This window comes from Scyliorhinus torazame, chromosome 17, assembly GCF_047496885.1.
Source record: "Scyliorhinus torazame isolate Kashiwa2021f chromosome 17, sScyTor2.1, whole genome shotgun sequence".
NCBI lineage: Eukaryota > Metazoa > Chordata > Chondrichthyes > Carcharhiniformes > Scyliorhinidae > Scyliorhinus > Scyliorhinus torazame.
In genome coordinates this window covers 189,378,878-189,403,041 of record NC_092723.1, presented here as the reverse complement: position 1 = coordinate 189,403,041, position 24,164 = coordinate 189,378,878, and the positions used below count along the sequence as shown (strand labels likewise).

Sequence of the window (24,164 nt, the reverse complement as noted above, 5' to 3'; positions counted from 1 at the left end):
CAATTTCAAAGCATGTTGAACATCAACTACATTCTAATCCGATAATCAACTTAAAACTTCTTAATCACCTTTGAAATTACGAAGATCCACAAGGAGAAAATGACCAAATCGACTGAATTTGTGAACTTTTACATAATCCTAGTGAGTGCTGTACTAAATAACCACTGCATTTCAAATGTAAAATTTTCTTTTAATATTTACAAGCAAATGTTAAAAAAAGGGGGGCTGTCGTGATCTCTGTACATCATTATACATGATCAATCAATGTAAAGCTAGTACATGGAATTGAACACTAGTAGGGCGAAATTCTCCCGAAACGGCTGGGCCGAAGTCCCGCCGATAAATTGCCTGTCCCGCCGGCGTGGATTAAACCACCTTTTGAACGGTGGGACAAGGCAGCGTGGGCGGGCTCCGGGGTCCTGGGGAGGGCAGGGCGATCTGGCCCCGGGGGGTGCCTCCACGGTGGCCTGGCCCGCGATCGGGGCCCACCGATCCGCGGGCGGGCCTGTGCCGTGGGGGCACTCTTTCCCTTCCACCTCCGCCACGGTCTCCACCATGGCGGAGGTGGAAGAGACTCCCTCCACAATCGCCGGGGGCTGGCGATTCCCACCCCCGCCGAATCTCCGGTGCCGGAGACTTCGGCAACCGGCGGGGGCGGGATTCACGCCAGCCCCCGGCGATTCTCCGACCCGGCGGGGGGTCGGAGAATGACGCCCTTGATGTCTCACTATCAGGACCTATATAAATAGTTTTCCCGCTCTTTCTTACACGGGTGTGCGTCAGGATTGCAGAGAGAACAGACATAGGAAAGCTAGACAGAAGACGTTATTAGTAATCAAAGTATTGTATTATATAATTTAATTAGTTATATCGACAATTGTTTATTTGTTTTACTAGTTGAGTATTGAGTAAAAAGAACTCACAATATTAATTTATATTACTCAATAAATTAGTTTATCTTTACAAGAAGACTACTGCTCATTTCAGCAACTCGGCTGGTTCAAAAGAGTAATATATATATTACACAAAGTAATATAACAGTACGTACCTCTACAGTGCTTGCTACTGTGACTAGCCAATAGTAACACAGAACTCCAACTACTGACATTTTCAGCAAAACATTCCTACAAAGAAGAAGTTAGTTTATTTACTATTATAGTTATACACATCTATACATATCCAATAACCTTATCTCGACTACCTGAGCAAATCAGTGTAGTATCTATGATAACAATTTCCCACATCTGGCAAAATCTGGTGCTCAAGTTAAATTTACCTTCTGAATTTTGTGTCCAACACTCCGATATGCCTTAAACAATAATGGGAGTAAATGATGTCTCGGAGATGCTAAGTGTAAAAGTCAAGTTCAGGTGACATTTATAACAGGTGCAACCAATTTAAGAAAAAATATATTTTTCAGTTTGTCAAAGTCACTGTTGAGGCCAGCATTTATTGTCCACACTCTTGTTGGTTCTTTTTCTTGACCAGAGGAAGCCAAATCTTTTTTTATGGTTTGACACCTTTTGCAGTGGCTTGCTAAACCATTCCAGAGGACAATTAAGAGTCAACCACATGGATATGGGGCTGAAGGTACACATATGGCAGACTGTGTAACTACACCATGTTTCCATTCTTTAATTATTTACAAAACTCCAACAGATTCACGGTGACATTAAGTTCCAGATAGTTTAACCTGAAGTAAAGTTTAAGGTTTTGATCCACCCAAAAGGAACCTTTATTCAACATTCTGTGTGAAATAAATGTCTATTTTCTGTACTGTACTCTCCTAATGCTGTTACCTTTATTATACACCCTGTTGTCTGGTATCAATGTATTATTTTAATTGTCTATTTGAGGATTTTTGTATTCTCTAATGGTGTAAAGTCAATATGATTGGTGCTGCCATCTTCTTTCTCCTCACTGTGTGATGAAGGAGCTAATTACATCAAGTGTGAAACGGAGAGTCATGGTGATAAGGATATGGCAGGAAAGAGAAGAAAATTGTTCAGAATGAAAGATAAACCAGAAGTAAATTGTAACAATCAATAGGAAAAGAAATGACAAGAAAAATAGAAGGAAAGAATGTAGCTTTCAGCTGGTGTGTGACTGGGAATCTTGACGTTACTGTTGTTCGAAAGTAATGCTACAGCAGGCCCTGGAACTCAAAGTTTAAACCATTGTGACACATAGAACATCGAACTATGGTTTGCATGCTGTAAATATTCAATAACTCAAGGTGCAATGGGCTCGTTATTGTAATCGAACATTAATTTAGACAATTTTCCCAATAATTTAGTATCCAAATAAAAGATTTTGAAAGTGGTCACTCAGGGTTATAATCACTCCTTCCGGCATCTTTAAATGAAGATAAGATTTTACTGAAAGAAAAATTTGAAATGAATACCTGATAATGAGAATATATATCTCATGACGAGCATATTTGAATCTTTCCATAACGCCAAGAAAGGAGAAGAATAAAGGAATAAACAGGTTGATGATGGCCACCACAATAGGTAATAACAATGTCGCTGCTTGTTTTTGCATTTCCTCTTCAGTCGGATCTTTATAAATAATCTATAAAAATATAAATCAAAGGATTTTGCTTTATTTCTTACTTCTTGAATATTATATATTGTTGTTGCCTCATATCATGTCTTTATCATGTGTTTACGGGCTGTGGGCACCACTGGTTAGACCAGCATTTATTGCCCATCCTTAGTTGTCCTCGAGAAGGTGGTGGTGAGCTGCCCTCTTGAACCGCTGCAGTCCCCGGGGTGTAGGTACACCCACTGTGCTGTTTGTGAGGGAGCTGCAGGATTTTGCCCTAGCGACAGTGAAGGAACGATGCTATATTTCCAAGTCGGGGTGGTGAGAGACAGATCCTTGGCTGGGACGTCCCAGGTCTGACGCTGCGGGACTCTCCAGGGCTCGGCTAAAGTTCCACTGACATTCGGCGGAGCTGGGAAATCCCTTGTTTCTTTCACTTTCCAGAGAAAATTATTTCAGATTCTAGTAATCAGCCAACTTTTTCAGTGTCCCTTTATATCTTAAACAATAACTAACATTTTACTGTTTCCTGTTTTACAATAGCATTTTGATACTTCAGCACCACATCCTCCAAAATAAAAAAAACTTTATTTGTAGGATATCATAATCTAATATATTTTTACATTACTAATTAGAATTGAATGAAGATGATTCTTTGGTTTATTATTTGAAGATCAATTCTACCATCTTTCTGTTGCAACATTTAGCAGTTCTTTAAATTAGTCCAATGTGTTGGTTGAATTATTCTTCCTGATCATCCTCCATGTAAAGAAATTCATTCCATCTTGTCTTTTATTTCTGCTATTTACTATCCTGAACTGTGTCTCTGAGGTGGAGATGCCGGCGTTGGACTGGGGTGAGCACAGTAAGGAGTCTTCCAAAACCAGGTTAAAGTCCAACAGGTTTGTTTTGAATCACTAGCTTTCGGAGCACTGCAGTGTTCTGAAAGCTAGTGATTCAAAACAAACCTGTTGGGCTTTAACCAGGTGTTGGAAGACTTTTTACTGTGCCTCTGAGGCATGTCTTCCCAAGAATGAAGAGCCCAAACATATCCGATCCATGCCACCTCATGTCTCATATCCACCCCCTTGGCCCGTCATGAGCTCTATACCAAGCCGTATCATTGCTAATTTTCTCCTTTGTTTTATGGAAAGTCTGCCTGGGAAGCTAGAAAGTGTTAAACATCCAGTCCCTTTGAAGTCTCAAAAACTGCAGACGACAAATCCTTGAAACCACTTCACTTTTGTAAATAAACATAGTGAAATTGACCACATATATCTGAGGTCCTGAGTTGTTATCAAACAAGGTTTCCTGGGGCACAGCTGTTCTTGTATCCTAATCGCTGCATCGGTTCTCAGCTGAGCGTACATAATGGGCACATAAGTGTACAGTTCCCCAGAGGAAACATTGTTTGATTGACAACTCAGGTTCTCTGACTTTTGCTGTTAATTTCACAGTGTTTTACACACATTAAGTGATTAAGGGTTTGTGGTTTGTGTTTTATGAGACTTCAAGCCCATGGAATTGAAACATTCAGTTCATCGCCGAAAACCTTGGCTTTGCTTAATCAACAGCGCCTCTTACAATCCCATCCTCCCAGTCCTCTTCTATCAGACCAACCTCATCATCACTCTGTCTAAATCATAACTTTTTGCACAGCTTTAGTTTAGTGATTTCTTTGTGAACATCACTTTCAGCATAAGTGCCTCCCCCATACCCCTCACTCAGCCCCACTCAGCCCTCTCACTGACATTTGTCTATCTAATTTCTGCAATAAATCTGCTTTCTTGGCTCTAAGCGAGGAATTCAGTCCCTGTTGAAGTGTAAGAATTGTGACGGCAGATCTTTATTTATAAAATATAAAACGTTTTTATTTTTGACATTTAGTTCACATGAGTGCTGGCTAGACCAGCATTTATTGCTTTATTAGGACACACTACGCTGTACAGAAAATGATAAGGATTGGACCAGGTCAATGGATCAGGTAGGTTTGTAGGGCGTGGTGCGTGTGGTGGGGTTTAAGGTTGTTCACTCAGAGAGTGGGAACGAGCGGTGAAGCCTACAATACCGAGAACCAGTAAAACTGCCCCAGTAAGTGTGAATTACATTTAATTACACATGTAATTCAACATTTAGGAACATTAAAAAAAACACAATTTTTCTCCCTTACAAACAATAACCCCCCCCCCCCCCCGGTAACAAAAAAAACCAAGAAATCGCGCAGAGCAAGATATATACATGGCAAAATGATATATTTACACTTTGTACACTGGCCCTCACCCGTACGTGCCAGTTTCCCCAGCCCTTCATGTTATCTCTTGCTCATCCACCCTCCCAGGCAGTCCCCCCTTTCCCCCCCTCCCAGGACGTTCCCCCCCCCGCTCAAGGTTGCTGCTGCTGCTGACCGACCTTCCTCCGGGAACATTTTTAAAGGGTCTGGTTTTCAGAGAGCTGGATTTTAAACACCGCACCTGTACATCGTTCGGGTATAGATTCTCACTATAATATTTAGACTCAGACTATCCACCAGATTCTCTACCCTGACTGCTCTTTTTAAAAGTTTGCTCTTGAGATGTGGGCAATGATTGTCTGGACATGTTTGTTGTCTCCCCCTAGCTCTTCCTGAGAAAGTGGTAAGCTTCCTCTTTGCTTCCTGATGATTACTTTTATAATTGAGTGTTTGGCAGAGCCAACTCTGAGGTGTTTAGTGTGTGTCTGGAGCGCCTGTAGACATAACCAGATAATGACGGCTGCTTCCCGTCCCCCAAAGACATTGTTGACACTGTTGAGAGTTTCAGACAATCCAGCAGCTTCACTGCTCATTGTTTAGTGTCACTCCCTTGAATGATTCAGATTTATGGAATCTGATTTTAATATGTTCTCTGGTAGGAGCTTTCGGGCACAAACATCTTCGAGCTTGCATTGCTCATTTCTAAGTAGCTGAGACAAATATTTTGGAAAGTCGGAAAGGAAAGGAAAACACTAATATCATAAAACACATTTCTCACTTCCTGCTAGCTAACACTGATCTCTTAGAAGGATTGCTATTTGCAGAACAATGTTTATTGAAAGTACGATTTTGATGCAGTATCATAGAACATAGAACATAGAACATTACAGCGCAGTACAGGCCCTTCGGCCCTCGATGTTGCGCCGACCTGTGAAACCACTCGAAAGCCCATCTACACTATTCCTTTATCGTCCATATGTCTATCCAATGACCATTCGAATGTCCTTAGTGTTGGCGAGTCCACTACTGTTGCAGGCAGGGCATTCCACGCCCTTACTACTCTCTGAGTAAAGAACCTACCTCTGACATCTGTCCTATATCTATCTCCCCTCAATTTAAAGCTATGTCCCCTCGTGCTAGACATCACCATCTGAGGAAAAAGGCTCTCACTGTCCACCCTATCCAATCCTCTGATCATCTTGTATGCCTCAATTAAGTCACCTCTTAACCTTCTTCTCTCTAACGAGAACAGCCTCAAGTCCCTCAGCCTTTCCTCATAAGATCTTCCCTCCATACCAGGCAATATTCTGGTAAATCTCCTCTGCACCCTTTCCAATGCTTCCACATCCTTCCTATAATGCAGCGACCAGAATTGCACGCGATACTCCAAATGCGGCCGCACCAGAGTTTTGTACAGCTGCAACATAACCTCATGGTTCCGAAACTCAATCCCTCTACCAATAAAAGCTAATTTTTCGAAGTTTCAAGAAAACTTATTAAATCTGCTTGTAAAGAATAATCTGGAGTAAACTGCTTACAATACTGTGATTAAGAATGGTCCAAATTGAAACAAAAATTGTTAATTTCAGGTTTCCTAATAAAAATCCAAATTTTACTAAATTTGGATGATTTGAAATCCAGGTCCTGATGAACATTGAATTGGATAAACTTTTCTCTATATGTTCATATGACATGGTAACTGCAGTGAAAACTCATTGTTCCTCAGGAGATGAAATTGCATAATATGATTAAGATATATCTTTGGATTAATATCCAAAATTCAGACATAAAAGGGGATCGAAAATCAATTAGAATACTGACTCTAATGTGTCGTCAAATAGAATTGCAGCAAGCTAGAGATCGAATTATATAATCTTACCAATGGTATTATTAAGAAAGTTTATATACTGATTGCCATTAAATGTATTATTCAGAATTCTCTGATGACAGTCGGTGTACAAAGTAACCATGGCTATACTTGTATCTCTACATACTCACAGACCACAATTTAGGTGGCTCGTTCCGCTTTGCTGGTCTACCTGCTACTGACAGCTCAGAACGTAATGAAAGCTCATTTGTGTTTGCCTTCACTGGATCGAATTCTTCCCCAGAATTCAGTTTATTAAACAACCAATTCATCCAACTTCGAAAGTTTTCTCGTTTTCCTAGAAACTCTATGCAGAGCAACCTACCACTTGTGTATATGTAATACCAGATATTCTAAGACAGAAAGAAAGTATAGATTAATTAATCAATTTCTGTGTGCAAATGGGTTGCCACACTTATCTACAGTGAGCATACTTAAATTAATTAATTGGTTGAACAACGCTCAAGGACATCACCCTGTGTCCATGGAAGGTGCAATTTAATCTAAGTTCTTTCTTTAATGTACCTGCACTGGCGCTCCACACTCAGTGACAGTTCAAAGGGGCTGCAAGGTCAGGCCTGCAAAAATGTTTCATATTACATTCTGGGTTTCCCAGTGTCCTAAACAGAGCCATCTTTTATTGAAGTTTGAACTTCAAGATCGATTCTTGTGCACCATAGACTTGTATCTCAGTAGTAATGGCCAGCAACCTACATTGTTCTTAGTACCTAATAGTCTGCCCCCCTTGTCCACGGAAATATTTAAATGAGCTATGTATTATTGTGATCACAGGTTAAACACAATACAAAATCTAGATTCTACATTAACTACCCTTGCTCCAATTAAAGGAGCAGCAATGTGTTTTGGGGGGAGATTTTAGTGCAGGTGCCCTTTATGGAGTTGCTAGTTTGCTGGAGGTTGCTTGTGATGTTGTGTTCATTATCCTGTTGGACCAGATTTTGCTGTGGCAGTAAACAGCCAGCGAGCCCTTTGTCAGACTTGTTTGTCAGACTTGCCCACGGAGTTTGGAAGGCAGATGCAGCACCCTCTCCAGTGTGAACAGAACAAGCAACTGCGTATCTCCCAAACCAATTCAGTTGAAGAATCGTTAACGAATACATAGTGCCTGAACCAGAAATGAAATGAAAATTGCTTATTGTCACAAGTAGGCTTCAAATGAAGTTACTGTGAAAACCCCCTAGTCACCACATTCCGGCGCCTGTTCGGGGAGGCTGTTACGGGAATTGAACCGTGCTGCTGGCCTGCCTTGGTCTGCTTTCAAAGCCAGCGATTTAGCCCTGTGCTAAACAGCCCCTGAATCATTGAAAATGATCCAGGTCATTGAAAATGAGAAAAGTGAAACAATCTCCAATCAGATACAGAAAATGAAAAAAAGGCACAGAAAGGAGCCTGAGAGTGCGAAAAGGGACAGAAAGAAAAAAAGTTTTAAAAAGTTTTTTAAAAATCTCCAACAATAATTGAAAGTTGAAGGAATGAGACGCTGATATTGTACAAGTTAATTTTCAATGCCAGAGAGGTTATTTGAAGGTAAATAAGATTGACCACAACATTAAACTGGAATGGACAAGTACTAACTTTTGTAGCAAGCTGCGTCTGTATTTACAGGTCAGTACTGAAATTTCCTCTCATTCAATACATTTGAATGGGCAGCCAGACCATGAGATAATATTTTTACGTAGTTTAAAGAACAGCAGCTTATCTCAGATAGCAATGTTTGGTTTCTGCTGATTAACTGTGCCCCTGCTTACAAGATGTTGCTGTTTAATTTGTAAATAAATGACAGTGAACACTGTTAGCCTCACTATTGTTTTCAGATCAAAATCCTGTCCATGAGGAAATTTGTTATTATGTACCCAAACATTTCTCTGTGTATTTCTGTTTATAAGTATGTTAATGTTTCCTTTTTTTATCAAGGTTTTAATCTCTCTGTGAATGATGTTTTCTCCTTGAATGACAAGGCTATAGACCAAATAATGTAATTGAGGAACAGGTCATAGGGTCATAGAGTCTTACAGCGCAGAAAAGGCCTTTCAGCTCATCGAATCTGTACCAACAATAACTACCCCTAATCTCGCACTAATCCCGCTGACCAGCATTTGTCCCATACCCTTGAATGTGAGGGTGTTTCAGGTGCCGTCCAAGTGCTTTTTAAAGGTTGTGAGGTATCCAGCCTCCACTCCCTTCCCAAGCCGCGCATTCCACATTCTCACCACCCTCTGAGTGAAAACATCCTTTCTCAAATCCCCTCGGATTCTCCTGTCCCTCACCCTAAAACTATGTCCCCTTGTGATTGATCCCTCAACCAATGGGAACAGCTGCTTTCTATTTCCCCTGTTCAAACCCCTCATAATCTTATACACCTCAACCTCCTCTGCTCGAAGGAAAACAATCCCAGCCTATCCAGTCTCTCCTTATAGCTCAGATGCTCCATCCCAGAGAACATCCTGGTGAATCTCCTCTGCACCCCCTCCAGTACAATCACTTCCTTCCTTTACTGAGGCGACCTGAACTGAACACAGTGCTCCAGCTGTGACCTAACCAATGTTCTGTACAGCTCCAACATAACCTCCCTGCTCTTATAATTTATGTCACCATTGATAAAGGCAAGTGTCCCGAATGCCTTATTAATGACCCTATTCACCGGCTCTGCCACCTTCAGGGATCTGTGAACAAGTTCCCCAAGATCCATCTGTTCCTCGGAGCTGCCTAGTGTCCTGCCGTTCATTACATACTCCCACTGTCCTGTTTCCTCTTCCAAAGTGCATCACCTCACACTTATCAGCATTAAACACCATCTGCCACTTCTCTGCCCATCTGACCAACCCATCTGTATCCTCCTGTAACCTATCACCCTGTTCTTCACTGTTAACCCCCCTACCAATCTTGGTGTCATCTGCAAACTTACTTCCTATTCCCTCACGTCTATATCATTTAGATATATAACAAACAAGAGGAGACCCAGCACTGATCCCTACACCACTGGACACCAGCTTCCAGTTACTCAAACAGCCTCTCCCACCGCCCTGTGTCCTGTTACTGAGCCAGTTTCTGATCCATCTCGGAAAGTTTCCTTGAATTCCGTGAGCTTCAACCGTCTCAATCAGTCTCCCAGGTGGGGCCTTGTCAAAGGCTTTGCAAAAATCCATATAAACTACATCAACTACACCTCCTTCATCCACACACTCGGTCACTTTATCAAAATTTTTTATCAGATTAATTAGACATGACCCCCCTCTGACAAAGCCTCTCTGACTGTCCCTAATCTACCCAGGCCTTTCCAAGTGGAGATTAATTCTCCTTCAGAATTTTCTCCAATAGGTTCCTGACCACTGACGTGAGTCTCACCGCTCTGTAATTCCCCGGTTCATCTCTACCACTCTTCTTGAAAAGTGGAAAAACATTCGCTGTTCCCAATCCTTTGGCACTTTCTCCGTGGCCAGAGAGGAATTCAAAGGAGATTTAGGGCAGGAAATATAAAGATAAATATATAGTTTAACTTAACTGGTTTTAATTAAACTATATAAAACAAAATACATCCTTTTCAAAGACATTGGATGACTTGGGAAATTTCTGCCTTTAAACATGTTTCCATAATCATTTGCTTTAAGGTAAAGGTTAATGCAGATAGTCAGCAGTAATGGGTCATTCCAATACACAGACCTCTCATGTTGCCATGGTAATGGTATGCCTTCCCCAAATAAACTCCAATGTCCCTGATGCCCCCTATGTCAACCTATGCCCCTCCACTCACCCCCATGGCCCTTTATTACTCCTGTGCCAACTTAGTGCCAACTCATTCCCCATCTCACCTTTTTCCCTCGCATCTCACATGCCAATTCATCTGGAATCGGGCAGCACGGTCGCACAGTGGTTAGCACTGTGGCTTCACAGCACCAGGGTTCCAGGTTCGATTCCCCGCTGGGTCACTGTCTGTGCGGAGTCTGCACGTTCTCCCCGTGTCTGCGTGGGTTTCCTCCGGGTGCTCCGGTTTCCTCCCACAGTCCAAAGACACGCAGGTTAGGTCGATTGGCCATGATAAATTGCCCTTAGTGACCAAAAAAGGTTAGGAGGGTTATTGGGTTACGGGGATAGGGTGGAAATGAGGGCCTAAGTGGGTCGGTGCAGACTCAATGGGCCGAACGGCCTCCTTCTGCACTGTATATTCTATGCTCTATGAATCCACTGCGGGCAGACTTCAGGACCCAAGCAGAGAGGAGACAAAAAGAGTTCTGCAGAATAAAGTTCTGAGGCTGAAGTTTTCAGGCCCTTCCTGTGGGTGGGACCTTCTGGTCTCGCTGATGGTGACGGCCCGTAGCGAGTTTTCTGGTGGCGGAGGATGTGAGACACGGAAAACGCGGTTGACACTGGAGGAACTGGAAGATCTATAATCAGTTAATGGCAGATTTCCTCCACCCCCACAAAACAACCTGTGGGGGGAATGGGGGAGGGGGGGCACAAGTGTCTACTGTAGACTTGACTGTCTTGACTGTCAACTCCACCTTCCAGCTGCTCCCTATGAACTCTCCGACAGATCGCAGGTCCGTCTATCCCAGCCTTAAAGGTGTTCAACAGCGGAGCATACACAACCCTCTAGGGCAGCGAATACCAAAGATTCACAACCCTTCGACTTTTATTTCACCTGAGCAGCGAAAATCATAGTCCCACATTCAAGAGTCTATAACCACTTGTAGCTGTCAATCAATTTGTAAAATGGCTGGCAACCTACTGCAATAATAGATAGTTGTGAGATCAATCCTGCAGCACTAATCCAATAATGGAAGCCCTCAGCCTTATGTGAATAGATAAAGTGAAATTGCATTTATTTTAATTCTCCAGATATCTTCCTTTGCCAGTTTCTCTTGACAGGTCCTCTTGACAGGTGCTTCTGGTAATTTTGAAAGTTGATTTTGACAGGTCTGTTGACAGTGCCAATGAACTGAATAATAATGGCTTTATACACCTTTTATGCATATTTATTCAACGGCCATCTCACTTCCACCAAAAATTCTGGATTTTGCACAGCAGAGAGAAAGCGAGTGATAAAGCTATGTGACATCCCTCCCCTGCAGCAACAGCGAGTTTGCCTTTTGGTAATATTACCGGTTTTATACATTAAATATCTACAAAGGATTATAGCCAAAAGGGTGCTTATTTGTGAGTCTAGCTAAATGGAAATCCATTCGGAGGAATATTCTGTAAGTTTAATTTTAACGACTGTAAGGAACTGGCTAAATCCTTGTCGGTTTTGTGTTTCTCTTTTAATCCCTGTCCCTGCAGCATTACAGAGTGGTGTAAAACCTGCAGACTTTAGTCAAACTGGAAACACATCTGGTCTAATGTACTGGCCCAGATCTCCCTGTGATGCTCCGTGGCATAGCCCGTGATGCCATATTGATAGACTTGGCAAGCAGCCAATCAGCTTGTTTGAAATCTGTGTCTTTGGGATTGGTGAAGCCTTTCAGAAGGGTCCTGGAGCAGGAGAAGCAAGCTCCATTTTGTTTCAGTTCTGTGAAACCCTAGGAGACATCACACAGCCAGTCGAGGCTCTCCCTATCAGCTCCTGGCTGGGCGGTGTGAATGCTTCCAGCTTGGGGAAGTAACTTCTGCCTTAAATGTTTCCGGCCAGGTCAGTGAAAGTGTAAAAACTCTGTTTGAAAGGCCTGGCAATTAAATGCATCCAGCTAGCCTGGGAAAGTGACCTGGGAGAGGAGCTGGGGGCAAGTAAACATTTCTATCCTGATTACGAATTGTGAAGTCTGTGCTCCAAGTTCTCTCTCCCATGTTGGATTCTTCCTGATGGTTCAGGACATGGAGGGGGGCTGTTTAAAAATACTGAGAACTGTACTTTTAACTCAGTGAAACTAATAATCCACCTGGTGGATGCAGGCTAGAATTGCACAGTCCTCAGAAGGGGAATTCTCAGTGTGAAGACCCCAAATGTTAAAAGTGGAAGTGACTTGCCAGGGAGGATTCTGCAGCCTGCAGGTTCCAGTTGAAGACCAGATTAGAAGATTGCTGGCTACAATGACCGCTACCTCGGCAGCAAAGAACCATCTCATGCCCTTTAATCCCTGTTATTTTCAATCCTTTCCTACACCCACTATATGTTTGGCTTGTGTGTGTCTGGTGGAGGATGGGTTGGGATTTGGGGGATAGTTAGATTACAGACCATTGTTCCATTCTTACTATTATATATTTATCTTTTTCCTTGTTATAAATAAACAGTTTTTTAATGTTTTACTTATAAATCTGGTGCCTGTATCTCATTGGAGCAGTCAAGGCTTAAAGATCTTAGGAAAATACACAAATTATTGGTTAATTCACTTGTGTTGGGACTCGGGGGTCTGTGGGCTGGAATTGACCGGGCGCTCGCCCATAAAGTGACAGATGGGTTTTAACACAGAAGTCTGTGGTCGTGCATTTAGGGAGGTGAAATGGTTAAAGGGAGTACACAATAATTAGGAATACACTAAGAGGGGTAGATGAAGTGAGAGATCTTGGCGTACTGGTACACAGGCCCCTAAAGGCAGCAGTTCAGTTGGGCAGCACGGTAGCACAGTGGTTAGCACTGTTGCTTCACAGCTACAGGGACCCAGGTTCGATTCCCGGCTTGGGTCACTGTCTGTGCGGAGTCTGCATGTTCTCCCCGTGTCTGCGTGGGTTTCCTCCGGGTGCTCCCGTTTCCTCCCACAAGTCCTGAAAGACGTGCTGTTAGGTAATTTCAACATTCTGAATTCTCCCTCTGTGACCCGAACAGGCGCCGGAATGTGGCGACTAGGGGTTTTTCACAGTAACCTCATTGCAGTGTTAACGTAAGCCTCGTTGTGACAATAAAGATTATTATTATTAAAGTAGACAAGGTGTGTTAGAATTGTATAAAACACTGGTGAGGCCACAACTGGAGTATTGTGTGCAGTTCTGATCACCACATTATAGGAAGGATGTTATTGCTCTGGGGAGATTGGAGAGGTTGGGGTTATTTTCCTTGGTACAAAGGAGCCATTGAGTGGACAAAATTATAAGGGGAAGATATAGTGTGGACAGGCTAAAAATGTTTCCATTGGGGGATAATTCTAGAACCAGGGACATAGATTCAAGATAAGTGACAGAAGGTGTCGCGGGGACATGAGGAAAAACTCTATTATGCAGAGTAGTGGGAGTCTGGATTTCGCTGCCCAAGTTGGTGGATGAGGCAGAGACCCTAAACTCTTTTAAAAAGCACCTGGATCGGCACGATAAGTGCTGTAAGCTCCAAGGTGATGGACCGGGTGCAGGAAGGTGGGATTAAAAAGGGCTCCTGGATGTCCTTGGGCCGGCACGGACAAGATGTGCAGAATGGCCTCCTTCTGTGCTGTCCCTTTTCTGTGGTTCGATGGTTCATAGAATCATGGAATTTACAGTGCAAAAGGAGGCCATTCGGCCCATCGAGTCTGCACCAGCCCTTGGAAAGAGCACCCTACCCAAACCCACATCTACACCCGGACCCCATAACCCAGTAACCCATCCAACCCAAACTTTTTGGACACTAAGGCCAATTTAGCATGGCCAATCCACCTAACCTGCACATCCTTGGACTGTGGGAGGAAACCGGAGCACCCGGAGGAAAGCCACGCAGGCACGGGGAGAACGTGCATACTCCGCACAGACAGTGACCCAAGCTGGGAATTGAACCTGGGAGTTGGAGCTGTGAAGCAACTGTGCTAACCACTGTGCTACTGTGCTGCCCAAAAGAAGAGTTGTGATAAGCTTGACAAGTTTCCCTTTTGGGATTTGGTATGTGTGGCAAAAGCACCTGCCAGACCATAACAGCTGGCACCGTATAACCAAGAGCAAGGGATCAAACAGGCAATATGAGCTATGTTGTGAAGATGTACAGGAGTTTAAGCCACGCCCACACAGAGCAGACCTTGCATGGCAAATGACAAAGATGGCGGCCACCTACATCCACAATAACATACACTTTCATACTTGCCATATAAATTGACTGCATTTTGGGAGGAACGTTGAGGCTTCAAAGGGTGATATATACACTGACCTTTCTGGTGGTCTATACACCCGGCCGCTGACTCGCCCTGAAACCGAACTTGGCTGCAGCCAAGAAACTGATTCCAAAATGGTAATCGGCTTCTTTTGTTAAATCCATCACGACCTGAGGGAAAATGTTTGATGCTAAACTGCCCCTTGCCCTGTGTTCCCCTGCTGCCTCAGGTAAATACCGGGGCCACTGTGTTGCCACTGGTGGGACGGTGTAACCACAGTTAATAAGTTTAATTTCTGGACCATTGCCTCGATGAGGCCCATTTCTGACTTTACATTTCATCTCATTTTGTCAACCAGGGAGTGTGTACTGAGCCAGGAAGTAGGAACTCCTGATATAACGGGGAACCCCATCCATGGCTCTGCGACCAACACAGCCTTCTGTCATTTACTTTGCAAGCGATTAGTGGCAATCTGTTCCTTAACAGGTTGGAGATGTCCTCACACACCCAGCCATTTGAGTGGATTTCACTGGGCTCGTGTTATAGTTCTGCTTGTTAGAATGCGTTCAGTGTAACTCCCAGTTACACTCTGCAGTTACTCGGGCGGCTCCTTTATATTCAATGATTAGTGAATTATTTGAAACATTTTGTGACAGCTTTGACACTGGATTCACTTTGAGATCCCCGGTTTGTAGCTCCTTAAGGAGCTTTCTTTGCATTGTGAAATATACAGAAATATGCCACCCTTTATTCAATAATGCAACAAGGTACAATGCAACATACCTGGAAATTGATGATAGAAAAGGAATGAATTCCCAAACAGCAACCAATTGTTGTTCCTAATGAAATAATCCAGCTGATAAAATGAACAAAACATCGCAAGATCCTCTGCTTTGTTGACAGTTGCCTGTGGTAGCGCATTTTATCTGATAACATTTCCTGTAAGTATGAACGATTCAATGTTTTAACTGTAAATAGGATCTGGTAATCTTCAATCACTTTGAAATGCCACCATATTCACATAAAAATGAACTTAACCTCTACTTTCCTGCAATGTTTTCCTTATCTATAAATCTTGAATACAGTGAATGGATGGGATGAATTTTTGTTCTACATTTACTCTGAAGCAGAGTTTCTTCATTTAAGCACAATATCAGCATTTCTCCACGTTGACAATTTAACCATTTTGACCCAATGTCAATCTCTCCTCACTGAGGACAAAACTTCTGATGCGAGAGATTATTTTTTCAAATTAATTTGCAGGATATGAGCATCACTGGCATTTATTGCCCATCCCTAGAATCCGCTGGCAAACTGGTTTTGAGCCATCTGATTGAGCACCTTGCTGGGCCATCTGAGGACAGTCAGAGTCAGCCACACTCGAGAGAGGAAATGAAGTGAGGTTTTGATTGTAAATTTCCCCCTAACTCTGGAAGAAAATGATTCGCTTTCACTCAGGAGGTCCTTCAGTGACACAGCAAAGATTAGGGGCGGGACTCACCATCCCGGGATGCCAGGAATGCGATTACCCAATGGGATGGAGCATCAGGTAGCGGGGGAAAATCAGGATTGGCGGCGGGTGCTATCCTGAACGCAATAGTCCAACCCCCTGCTGGTAGCCTGAACGAGGCCCAGGATGGGCACAGGGAGTGGGGGGAGGTGCGGGCCCCTGATCCGGCCTTCCATGATTCTCCAGTCTCCACAGCCGGGAATCACGTGGGCGTGGATAACTTGTGGTCTCGAGCAGCGTGGCCCTGGTGTGCTGCATCTTGCAGTGGACCAAGGGGGCAACGGTTAGGGTGAGATGCAAGTGCACTCGTCCAGTGACGCCGGAATCATGAAACACGATTGGGAGGAGAATCGCCCAGGATGTGAAAATCATGGCCGGCGCCAGGCGCCTGGCGGAATGCCACGTACCGGCGCCTCATCAGCACAGTCAATCTGCCAGCTTGTTGGTTGGGATGAGTGTGTGTGGGGAGTGTGTTGGCTGGGATGAGTGTGTGTGGAGGGGAGTTGTCTGGGATGAGTGTGTGTGGGGAGTGTGTTGTCTGGGATGAGTGTGTGTGGGGGTGGAGTTGGCTGGGATGAGTGTGTGTGGGGGTGGAGTTGGCTGGGATGAGTGTGTGCGGAGGGGAGTTGTCTGGGATGAGTGTGTATGGGGGTGGAGTTGGCTGGGATGAGTGTGTGTGGGGGTGGAGTTGGCTGGGATGAGTGTGTGCGGGGAGGAGTTGTCTGGGATGAGTGTGTGTGGGGGTGGAGTTGGCTGGGATGAGTGTGTGCGGAGGGGAGTTGTCTGGGATGAGTGTGTGTGGGGGTGGAGTTGGCTGGGATGAGTATGTGTGGGGGTGGAGTTGGCTGGGATGAGTGTGTGTGGGGGTGGAGTTGGCTGGGATGAGTGCGTGTGGGGGTGGAGTTGGCTGGGATGAGTATGTGTGGGGGTGGAGTTGGCTGGGATGAGTGTGTGCGGAGGGGAGTTGTCTGGGATGAGTGTGTGTGGGGGTGGAGTTGGCTGGGATGAGTGTGTGTGGGGAGTGTGTTGTCTGGGATGAGTGTGTGTGGGGGTGGAGTTGGCTGGGATGAGTGTGTGCGGAGGGGAGTTGTCTGGGATGAGTGTGTATGGGGGTGGAGTTGGCTGGGATGAGTGTGTGTGGGGGTGGAGTTGGCTGGGATGAGTGTGTGCGGGGAGGAGTTGTCTGGGATGAGTGTGTGTGGGGGTGGAGTTGGCTGGGATGAGTGTGTGCGGAGGGGAGTTGTCTGGGATGAGTGTGTGTGGGGGTGGAGTTGGCTGGGATGTGTGTGTGTGGGGAGTGGAGTTGGCTGGGATGAGTGTGTGCGGAGGGGAGTTGTCTGGGATGAGTGTGTGTGGGGGTGGAGTTGGCTGGGCTGAGTGTGTGTGGGGGTGGAGTTGGCTGGGATGAGTGTGTGTGGGGAGTGGAGTTGGCTGGGATGAGTGTGTGCGGAGGGGAGTTGACTGGGATGAGTGTGTGTGGGGGTGGAGTTGGCTGGGATGAGTGTGTGTGAAGAGTGTGTTGGCTGGGATGAGTGTGTGTGGGGAGGGGAGTTGGCTGGGATGAGTGTGTGTATGGGGAGTGTGTTGTCTGGGATGAGTGTGTGTGGGGGTGGAGTTGGCTGGGATGAGTGTGTGTGAAGAGTGTGTTGTCTGGGATGAGTGTGTGTAGGGGTGGAGTTGGCTGGGATGAGTGTGTGTGGTGAGTGTGTTGTCTGGGATGGGTGTGCGTGGGGAGTGTGTTGGCTGGGATGGTGTGTGTGTGGGTGGAGTTGGCTGGGATGAGTGTGTGTGTGGAGTGTTTTGGCTGGGGTGAGTGTGTGTGGGGAGTGTGTTGGCTGGGATGGTGTGTGTGGGGGTGGAGTTGGCTGGGATGAGTGTGTGTGGGGAGTGTGTTGGCTGGGGTGAGTGTGTGTGGGGAGTGTGTTGGCTGGGATGAGTGTGTGTGGGGAGTGTGTTGGCTGGGATGAGTGTGTGTGGGGAGGGGAGTTGGCTGGGATGAGTATGTGTGGGGAGTGTGTTGGCTGGGATGAGTGTGTGTGGGGAGTGTTTTGGCTGGTGTGAGTGTGTGTGGAGGTGGAGTTGGCTGGGATGAGTGTGTGTGGGGAGTGTGTTGGCTGGGGTGAGTGTGTGTGGGGAGTGTGTTGGCTGGGATGAGTGTGTGTGGGGAGGGGAGTTGGCTGGGATGAGTATGTGTGGGGAGTGTGTTGGCTGGGATGAGTGTGTGTGGGGAGTGTGTTGGCTGGGATGGTGTGTGTGGAGGTGGAGTTGGCTGGGATGAGTGTGTGTGGGGAGTGTGTTGGCTGGGGTGAGTGTGTGTGGGGAGTGTGTTGGCTGGGATGAGTGTGTGTGGGGAGGGGAGTTGGCTGGGATGAGTATGTGTGGGGGTGGAGTTGTCTGGGACGAGTGTGTGTGGGGAGTGTGTTGGCTGGGATGAGTGTGTGTGGGGGCGGAGTTGGCTGGGATGAGTGTGTGTGGGGAGTGTGTTGGCTGGGATGAGTGTGTGTGGGGGTGGAGTTGGCTGGGATGAGTGTGTGTGGGGAGTGTGTTGGCTGGGATGAGTGTGTGTGGGGGTGGAGTTGGCTGGGATGAGTGTGTATGGGGAGTGTGTTGGCTGGGATGAGTGTGTGTGTGGGGAGGGGAGTTGGCTGGGTGAGTGTGTGGGGAGGGGAGTTGGCTGGGTGAGTGTGTGTGGGGGTGGAGTTGGCTGGGATGAGTTTGTGTGGGGAGTGTGTTGGCTGGGATGGTGTGTGTGGGGGTGGAGTTGGCTGGGATGAGTGTGTGTGGGGAGTGTGTTGGCTGGGATGAGTGTGTGTGGGGGTGGAGTTGGCTGGGATGAGTGTGTGTTGTGGTGGAGTTGGCTGGGATGAGTGTGTGTGGGGAGTGTGTTGGCTGGGATGGTGTGTGTGGGGGTGGGGTTGGCTGGGATGAGTGTGTATGGGGAGTGTGTTGGCTGGGATGAGTGTGTGTGGGGGTGGAGTTGGCTGGGATGAGTGTGTGTGGGGGTGGGGTTGGCTGGGATGAGTGTGTGTGGGGGTGGAGTTGGCTGGGATGAGTGTGTGTGGGGGTGGAGTTGGCTGGGATGAGTGTGTGTGGGGAGGGGAGTTGGCTGGGATGAGTGTATGTTGTGGTGGAGTTGGCTGGGATGAGTGTGTGTGGGGAGTGTGTTGGCTGGGATGAGTGTGTGCGGAGGGGAGTTGTCTGGGATGAGTGCGTGTGGGGGTGGAGTTGGCTGGGATGAGTGCGTGTGGGGAGTGTGTTGTCTGGGATGTGTGTGTGCGGAAGGGAGTTGTCTGGGGTGAGTGTGTGTGGGGAGTGTGTTGGCTGGGATGAGTGTGTGTGGGGAGTGTGTTGGCTGGGGTGAGTGTGTGTGGGGAGTGTGTTGTCTGGGATGGGTGTGTGTGTGGAGTGTGTTGGCTGGGATGAGTGTGTGTTGTGGTGGAGTTGGCTGGCATGAGTGTGTGTGGGGGTAAGAGTTGGCTGGGATGAGTGTGTGTGGGGAGGGGAGTTGGCTGGGTGAGTGTGTGTGGGGAGGGGAGTTGGCTGGGATGAGTGTGTGTTGTGGTGGAGTTGGCTGGGATGAGTGTGTGTGGGGAGTGTGTTGGCTGGGATGAGTGCGTGTGGGGAGTGTGTTGTCTGGGATGAGTGTGTGCGGAAGGGAGTTGTCTGGGATGAGTGTGTGTGGGGAGTGTGTTGGCTGGGATGAGTGTGTGTGGGGGTGGAGTTGGCTGGGATGAGTGTGTGTGGGGGTGCAGTTGGCTGGGATGAGTGTGTGCGGAGGGGAGTTGTCTGGGATGAGTGTGTGTGGGGAGTGTGTTGGCTGGGATGAGTGTGTGTGGGGGTGGAGTTGGCTGGGATGAGTGTGTGTGGGGGTGCAGTTGGCTGGGATGAGTGTGTGTGGGGAGGGGAGTTGGCTGGGATGAGTGTGTGTGGGGGTGGAGTTGGCTGGGATGAGTGTGTGTGGGGAGTGGAGTTGGCTGGGTGTGTGTGTGTGGGGAGTGTGTTGGCTGGGATGAGTGTGTGCGGAGGGGAGTTGTCTGGGATGAGTGCGTGTGGGGAGTGTGTTGTCTGGGATGAGTGTGTGCGGAAGGGAGTTGTCTGGGGTGAGTGTGTGTGGGGAGTGTGTTGGCTGGGATGAGTGTGTGTGGGGAGTGTGTTGGCTGGGATGAGTGTGTGCGGAGGGGAGTTGTCTGGGATGAGTGTGTGTGGGGAGTGTGTTGGCTGGGATGAGTGTGCGTGGGGAGTGTGTTGGCTGGGATGAGTGCGTGTGGGGTGTGTGTTGGCTGGGATGAGTGTGTATGGGAAGCGTGTTGGCTGGGATGAGTGTGTGCGGAGGCGAGTTGTCTGGGATGAGTGTGTGTGGGGAGTGTGTTGGCTGGGATGGGTGTGCGTGGGGAGTGTGTTGGCTGGGATGAGTGCGTGTGGGGAGTGTGTTGGCTGGGATGAGTGTGTATGGGGAGTGTGTTAGCTGGGATGGTGTGTGTGGGGGTGGAGTTGGCTGGGATGAGTGTGTGTGGGGAGTGTGTTGGCTGGGGTGAGTGTGTGTGTGGAGTGTGTTGGCTGGGATGGTGTGTGTGTGGAGTGTGTTGGCTGGGGTGAGTGTGTGTCGGGAGTGTGTTGGCTGGGATGAGTGTGTGTGGGATGTGTGTTGGCTGGGATGAGTGTGTGTGGGGAGTGGAGTTGGCTGGGATGAGTGTGTGTGGGGAGTGGAGTTCACAGAATTTACAGTGCAGAAGGAGGCCATTCGGCCCATCGAGTCTGCACTGGCTCTTGGAAAGAGCACCCTACCCAAGGTCAACAGCTTCACCCTATCCCCATAACCCAGTAACCCCACCCAACACTAAGGGCAATTTTGGACACTAAGGGCAATTGATCACAGCCAATCCACCTAACCGGAACATCTTTGGACAGTGGGAGGAAACCGGAGCACCCGGAGGAAACCCACGCAGGCACGGGGAGGATGTGCAGACTCCGCACAGACAGTGACCCAAGCCGGAATCGAACCTGGGACCCTGGAGCTGTGAAGCAATTGTGCTATCCACTATGCTACCGTGTTGCCCTCAGTTGGCTGGGATGAGTGTGTGTGGGGAGTGTGTTGGCTGGGATGAGTGTGTGTGGGGGTGGAGTTGGCTGGGATGAGTGTGTGTGGGGGTGGAGTTGTCTGGGGTGAGTGTGTGTGTGGAGTGTGTTGGCTGGGGTGAGTGTGTGTGGGGAGTGTGTTGGCTGGGATGAGTGTGTGTGGGGAGTGTGTTGGCTGGGATGAGTGCGTGTGGGGAGTGTGTTGGCTGGGATGAGTGTGTATGGGGAGTGTGTTGGCTGGGATGGTGTGTGTGGGGGTGGAGTTGGCTGGGATGAGTGTGTGTGGGGAGTGTGTTGGCTGGGGTGAGTGTGTGTGTGGAGTGTGTTTGCTGGGGTGAGTGTGTGTGTGGAGTGTGTTGGCTGGGATGAGTGTGTGTGGGGAGTGTGTTGGCTGGGGTGAGTGTGTGTGGGGAGTGTGTTGGCTGGGGTGAGTGTGTGTGGGGAGTGTGTTGGCTGGGATGAGTGTGTGTGGGGAGTGTGTTGGCTGGGATGAGTGTGTGTGGGGAGTGTGTTGTCTGGGATGGGTGTGCGTGGGGAGTGTGTTGGCTGGGATGAATGTGTATGGGGAGTGTGTTGGCTGGGATGAGTGTGTGTGGGGGTGGAGTTGGCTGGGATGAGTGTGTGTGGGGAGGGGAGTTGGCTGGGTGAGTGCGTGTGGGGGTGGAATTGGCTGGGATGAGTGTGTGTGGGGGTGCAGTTGGCTGGGATGAGTGTGTGCGGAGGGGAGTTGGCTGGGTGAGTGTGTGTGGGGGGTGGAGTTGGCTGGGATGAGTGTGTGTGCGGAGGGGAGTTGGCTGGGTGTATGTGTGTGGGGAGTGTGTTGGCTGGGATGAGTGTGTGCGGAGGGGAGTTGTCTGGGATGAGTGTATGTGGGGGTGGAGTTGGCTGGGATGAGTGTGTGTGGGGAGTGTGTTGGCTGGGATGAGTGCGTGTGGGGAGTGTGTTGTCTGGGATGAGTGTGTGCGGAAGGGAGTTGTCTGGGGTGAGTGTGTGTGGGGAGTGTGTTGGCTGGGATGAGTGTGTGCGGAGGGGAGTTGTCTGGGATGAGTGTGTGTGGGGAGTGTGTTGGCTGGGATGGGTGTGCGTGGGGAGTGTGTTGGCTGGGATGAGTGTGTATGGGGAGTGTGTTGGCTGGGATGGTGTGTGTGGGGGTGGAGTTGGCTGGGATGAGTGTGTGTGGGGAGTGTGGTGGCTGGGGTGAGTCTGTGTGTGGAGTGTGTGGGCTGGGGTGAGTGTGTGTGTGGAGTGTGTTGGCTGGGATGAGTGTGTGTGGGGAGTGGAGTTGGCTGGGATGAGTGTGTGTGGGGAGTGGAGTTCACAGAATTTACAGTGCAGAAGGAGGCCATTCGGCCCATCGAGTCTGCACTGGCTCTTGGAAAGAGCACCCTACCCAAGGTCAACAGCTCCACCCTATCCCCATAACCCAGTAACCCCACCCAACACTAAGGACAATTTTGGACACTAAGGGCAATTTATCATGGCCAATCCACCTAACCTGCACATCTTTGGACTGTGGGAGGAAACCGGAGCACCCGGAGGAAACCCACGCACACACGGGGAGGATGTGCAGACTCCGCACAGACAGTGACCCAAGCCGGAATCGAACCTGGGACCCTGGAGCTGTGAAGCAATTGTGCTATCCACTATGCTACCGTGTTGCCCTAAGTTGGCTGGGATGAGTGTATGTGGGGAGTGTGTTGGCTGGGATGAGTGTGTGTGCGGAGGGGAGTTGGCTGGGATGAGTGTGTGTGGGGGTGGAGTTGGCTGGGATGAGTGTGTGTGGGGAGTGTGTTGGCTGGGATGAGTGTGTGTGGGGAGTGTGTTGTCTGGGATGGGTGTGCGTGGGGAGTGTGTTGGCTGGGATGAATGTGTATGGGGAGTGTGTTGGCTGGGATGAGTGTGTGTGGGGGTGGAGTTGGCTGGGATGAGTGTGTGTGGGGGTGGAGTTGTCTGGGATGAGTGTGTGTGGTGAGTGTGTTGTCTGGGATGGGTGTGCGTGGGGAGTGTGTTGGCTGGGATGAGTGTGTATGGGAAGTGTGTTGGCTGGGATGAGTGTGTGTGTGGAGTGTGTTGGCTGGGGTGAGTGTGTGTGTGGAGTGTTTTGGCTAGGGTGAGTGTGTGTGGTGAGTGTGTTGTCTGGGATGGGTGTGCGTGGGGAGTGTGTTGGCTGGGATGGTGTGTGTGGGGGTGGAGTTGGCTGGGATGAGTTTGTGTGGGGAGTGTGTTGGCTGGGGTGAGTGTGTGTGTGGAGTGTGTTGGCTGGGGTGAGTGTGTGTGGGGAGTGTGTTGGCTGGGATGAGTGTGTGTGGGGGTGCAGTTGGCTGGGATGAGTGTGTGTGGGGGTGGAGTTGGCTGGGATGAGTGTGTGTGGGGGTGGAGTTGGCGGGGATGAGTGTGTGTGCGGAGTGTGTTGGCTGGGATGAGTGTGTGCGGAGGGGAGTTGGCTGGGATGAGTGTGTGTGGGGAGTGTGTTGTCTGGGATGGGTGTGCGTGGGGAGTGTGTTGGCTGGGATGAATGTGTATGCGGAGTGTGTTGGCTGGGATGAGTGTGTGTGGGGGTGGAGTTGGCTGGGATGAGTGTGTGTGGGGGTGGAGTTGTCTGGGATGAGTGTGTGTGGTGAGTGTGTTGGCTGGGATGAGTGTGTATGGGAAGTGTGTTGGCTGGGATGAGTGTGTGTGTGGAGTGTGTTGGCTGGGGTGAGTGTGTGTGTGGAGTGTTTTGGCTGGGGTGAGTGTGTGTGGTGAGTGTGTTGTCTGGGATGGGTGTGCGTGGGGAGTGTGTTGGCTGGGATGGTGTGTGTGGGGGTGGAGTTGGCTGGGATGAGTGTGTGTGGGGAGTGTGTTGGCTGGGGTGAGTGTGTGTGTGGAGTGTGTTGGCTGGGATGAGTGTGTGTGGGGGTGCAGTTGGCTGGGATGAGTGTGTGTGGGGGTGGA

At 48.2% G+C, this 24,164-nt stretch overlaps 1 protein-coding gene across 5 annotated transcripts in view; it reads right to left on the bottom strand.

The window, feature by feature from the left end:
* The window catches only part of tmc5 (transmembrane channel like 5), a 266,568-nt gene that overhangs the window by 99,526 nt on the left and 142,878 nt on the right, over window positions 1–24,164 (bottom strand). For 4 of the 5 annotated variants that reach the window (XM_072481874.1, XM_072481877.1, XM_072481876.1 and 1 more), the window contains exons 11-14: window positions 15,428–15,583; window positions 6,776–6,997; window positions 2,405–2,574; window positions 1,049–1,124 (exon numbers count right to left, since the gene is read on the bottom strand). In XM_072481874.1, coding sequence (XP_072337975.1) covers window positions 1,049–1,124; window positions 2,405–2,574; window positions 6,776–6,997; window positions 15,428–15,583 — 624 coding nt within the window. The remainder of the gene's footprint in view (window positions 1–1,048; window positions 1,125–2,404; window positions 2,575–6,775; window positions 6,998–15,427; window positions 15,584–24,164) is intronic. The other variant, XM_072481878.1, reaches the window with a different exon arrangement.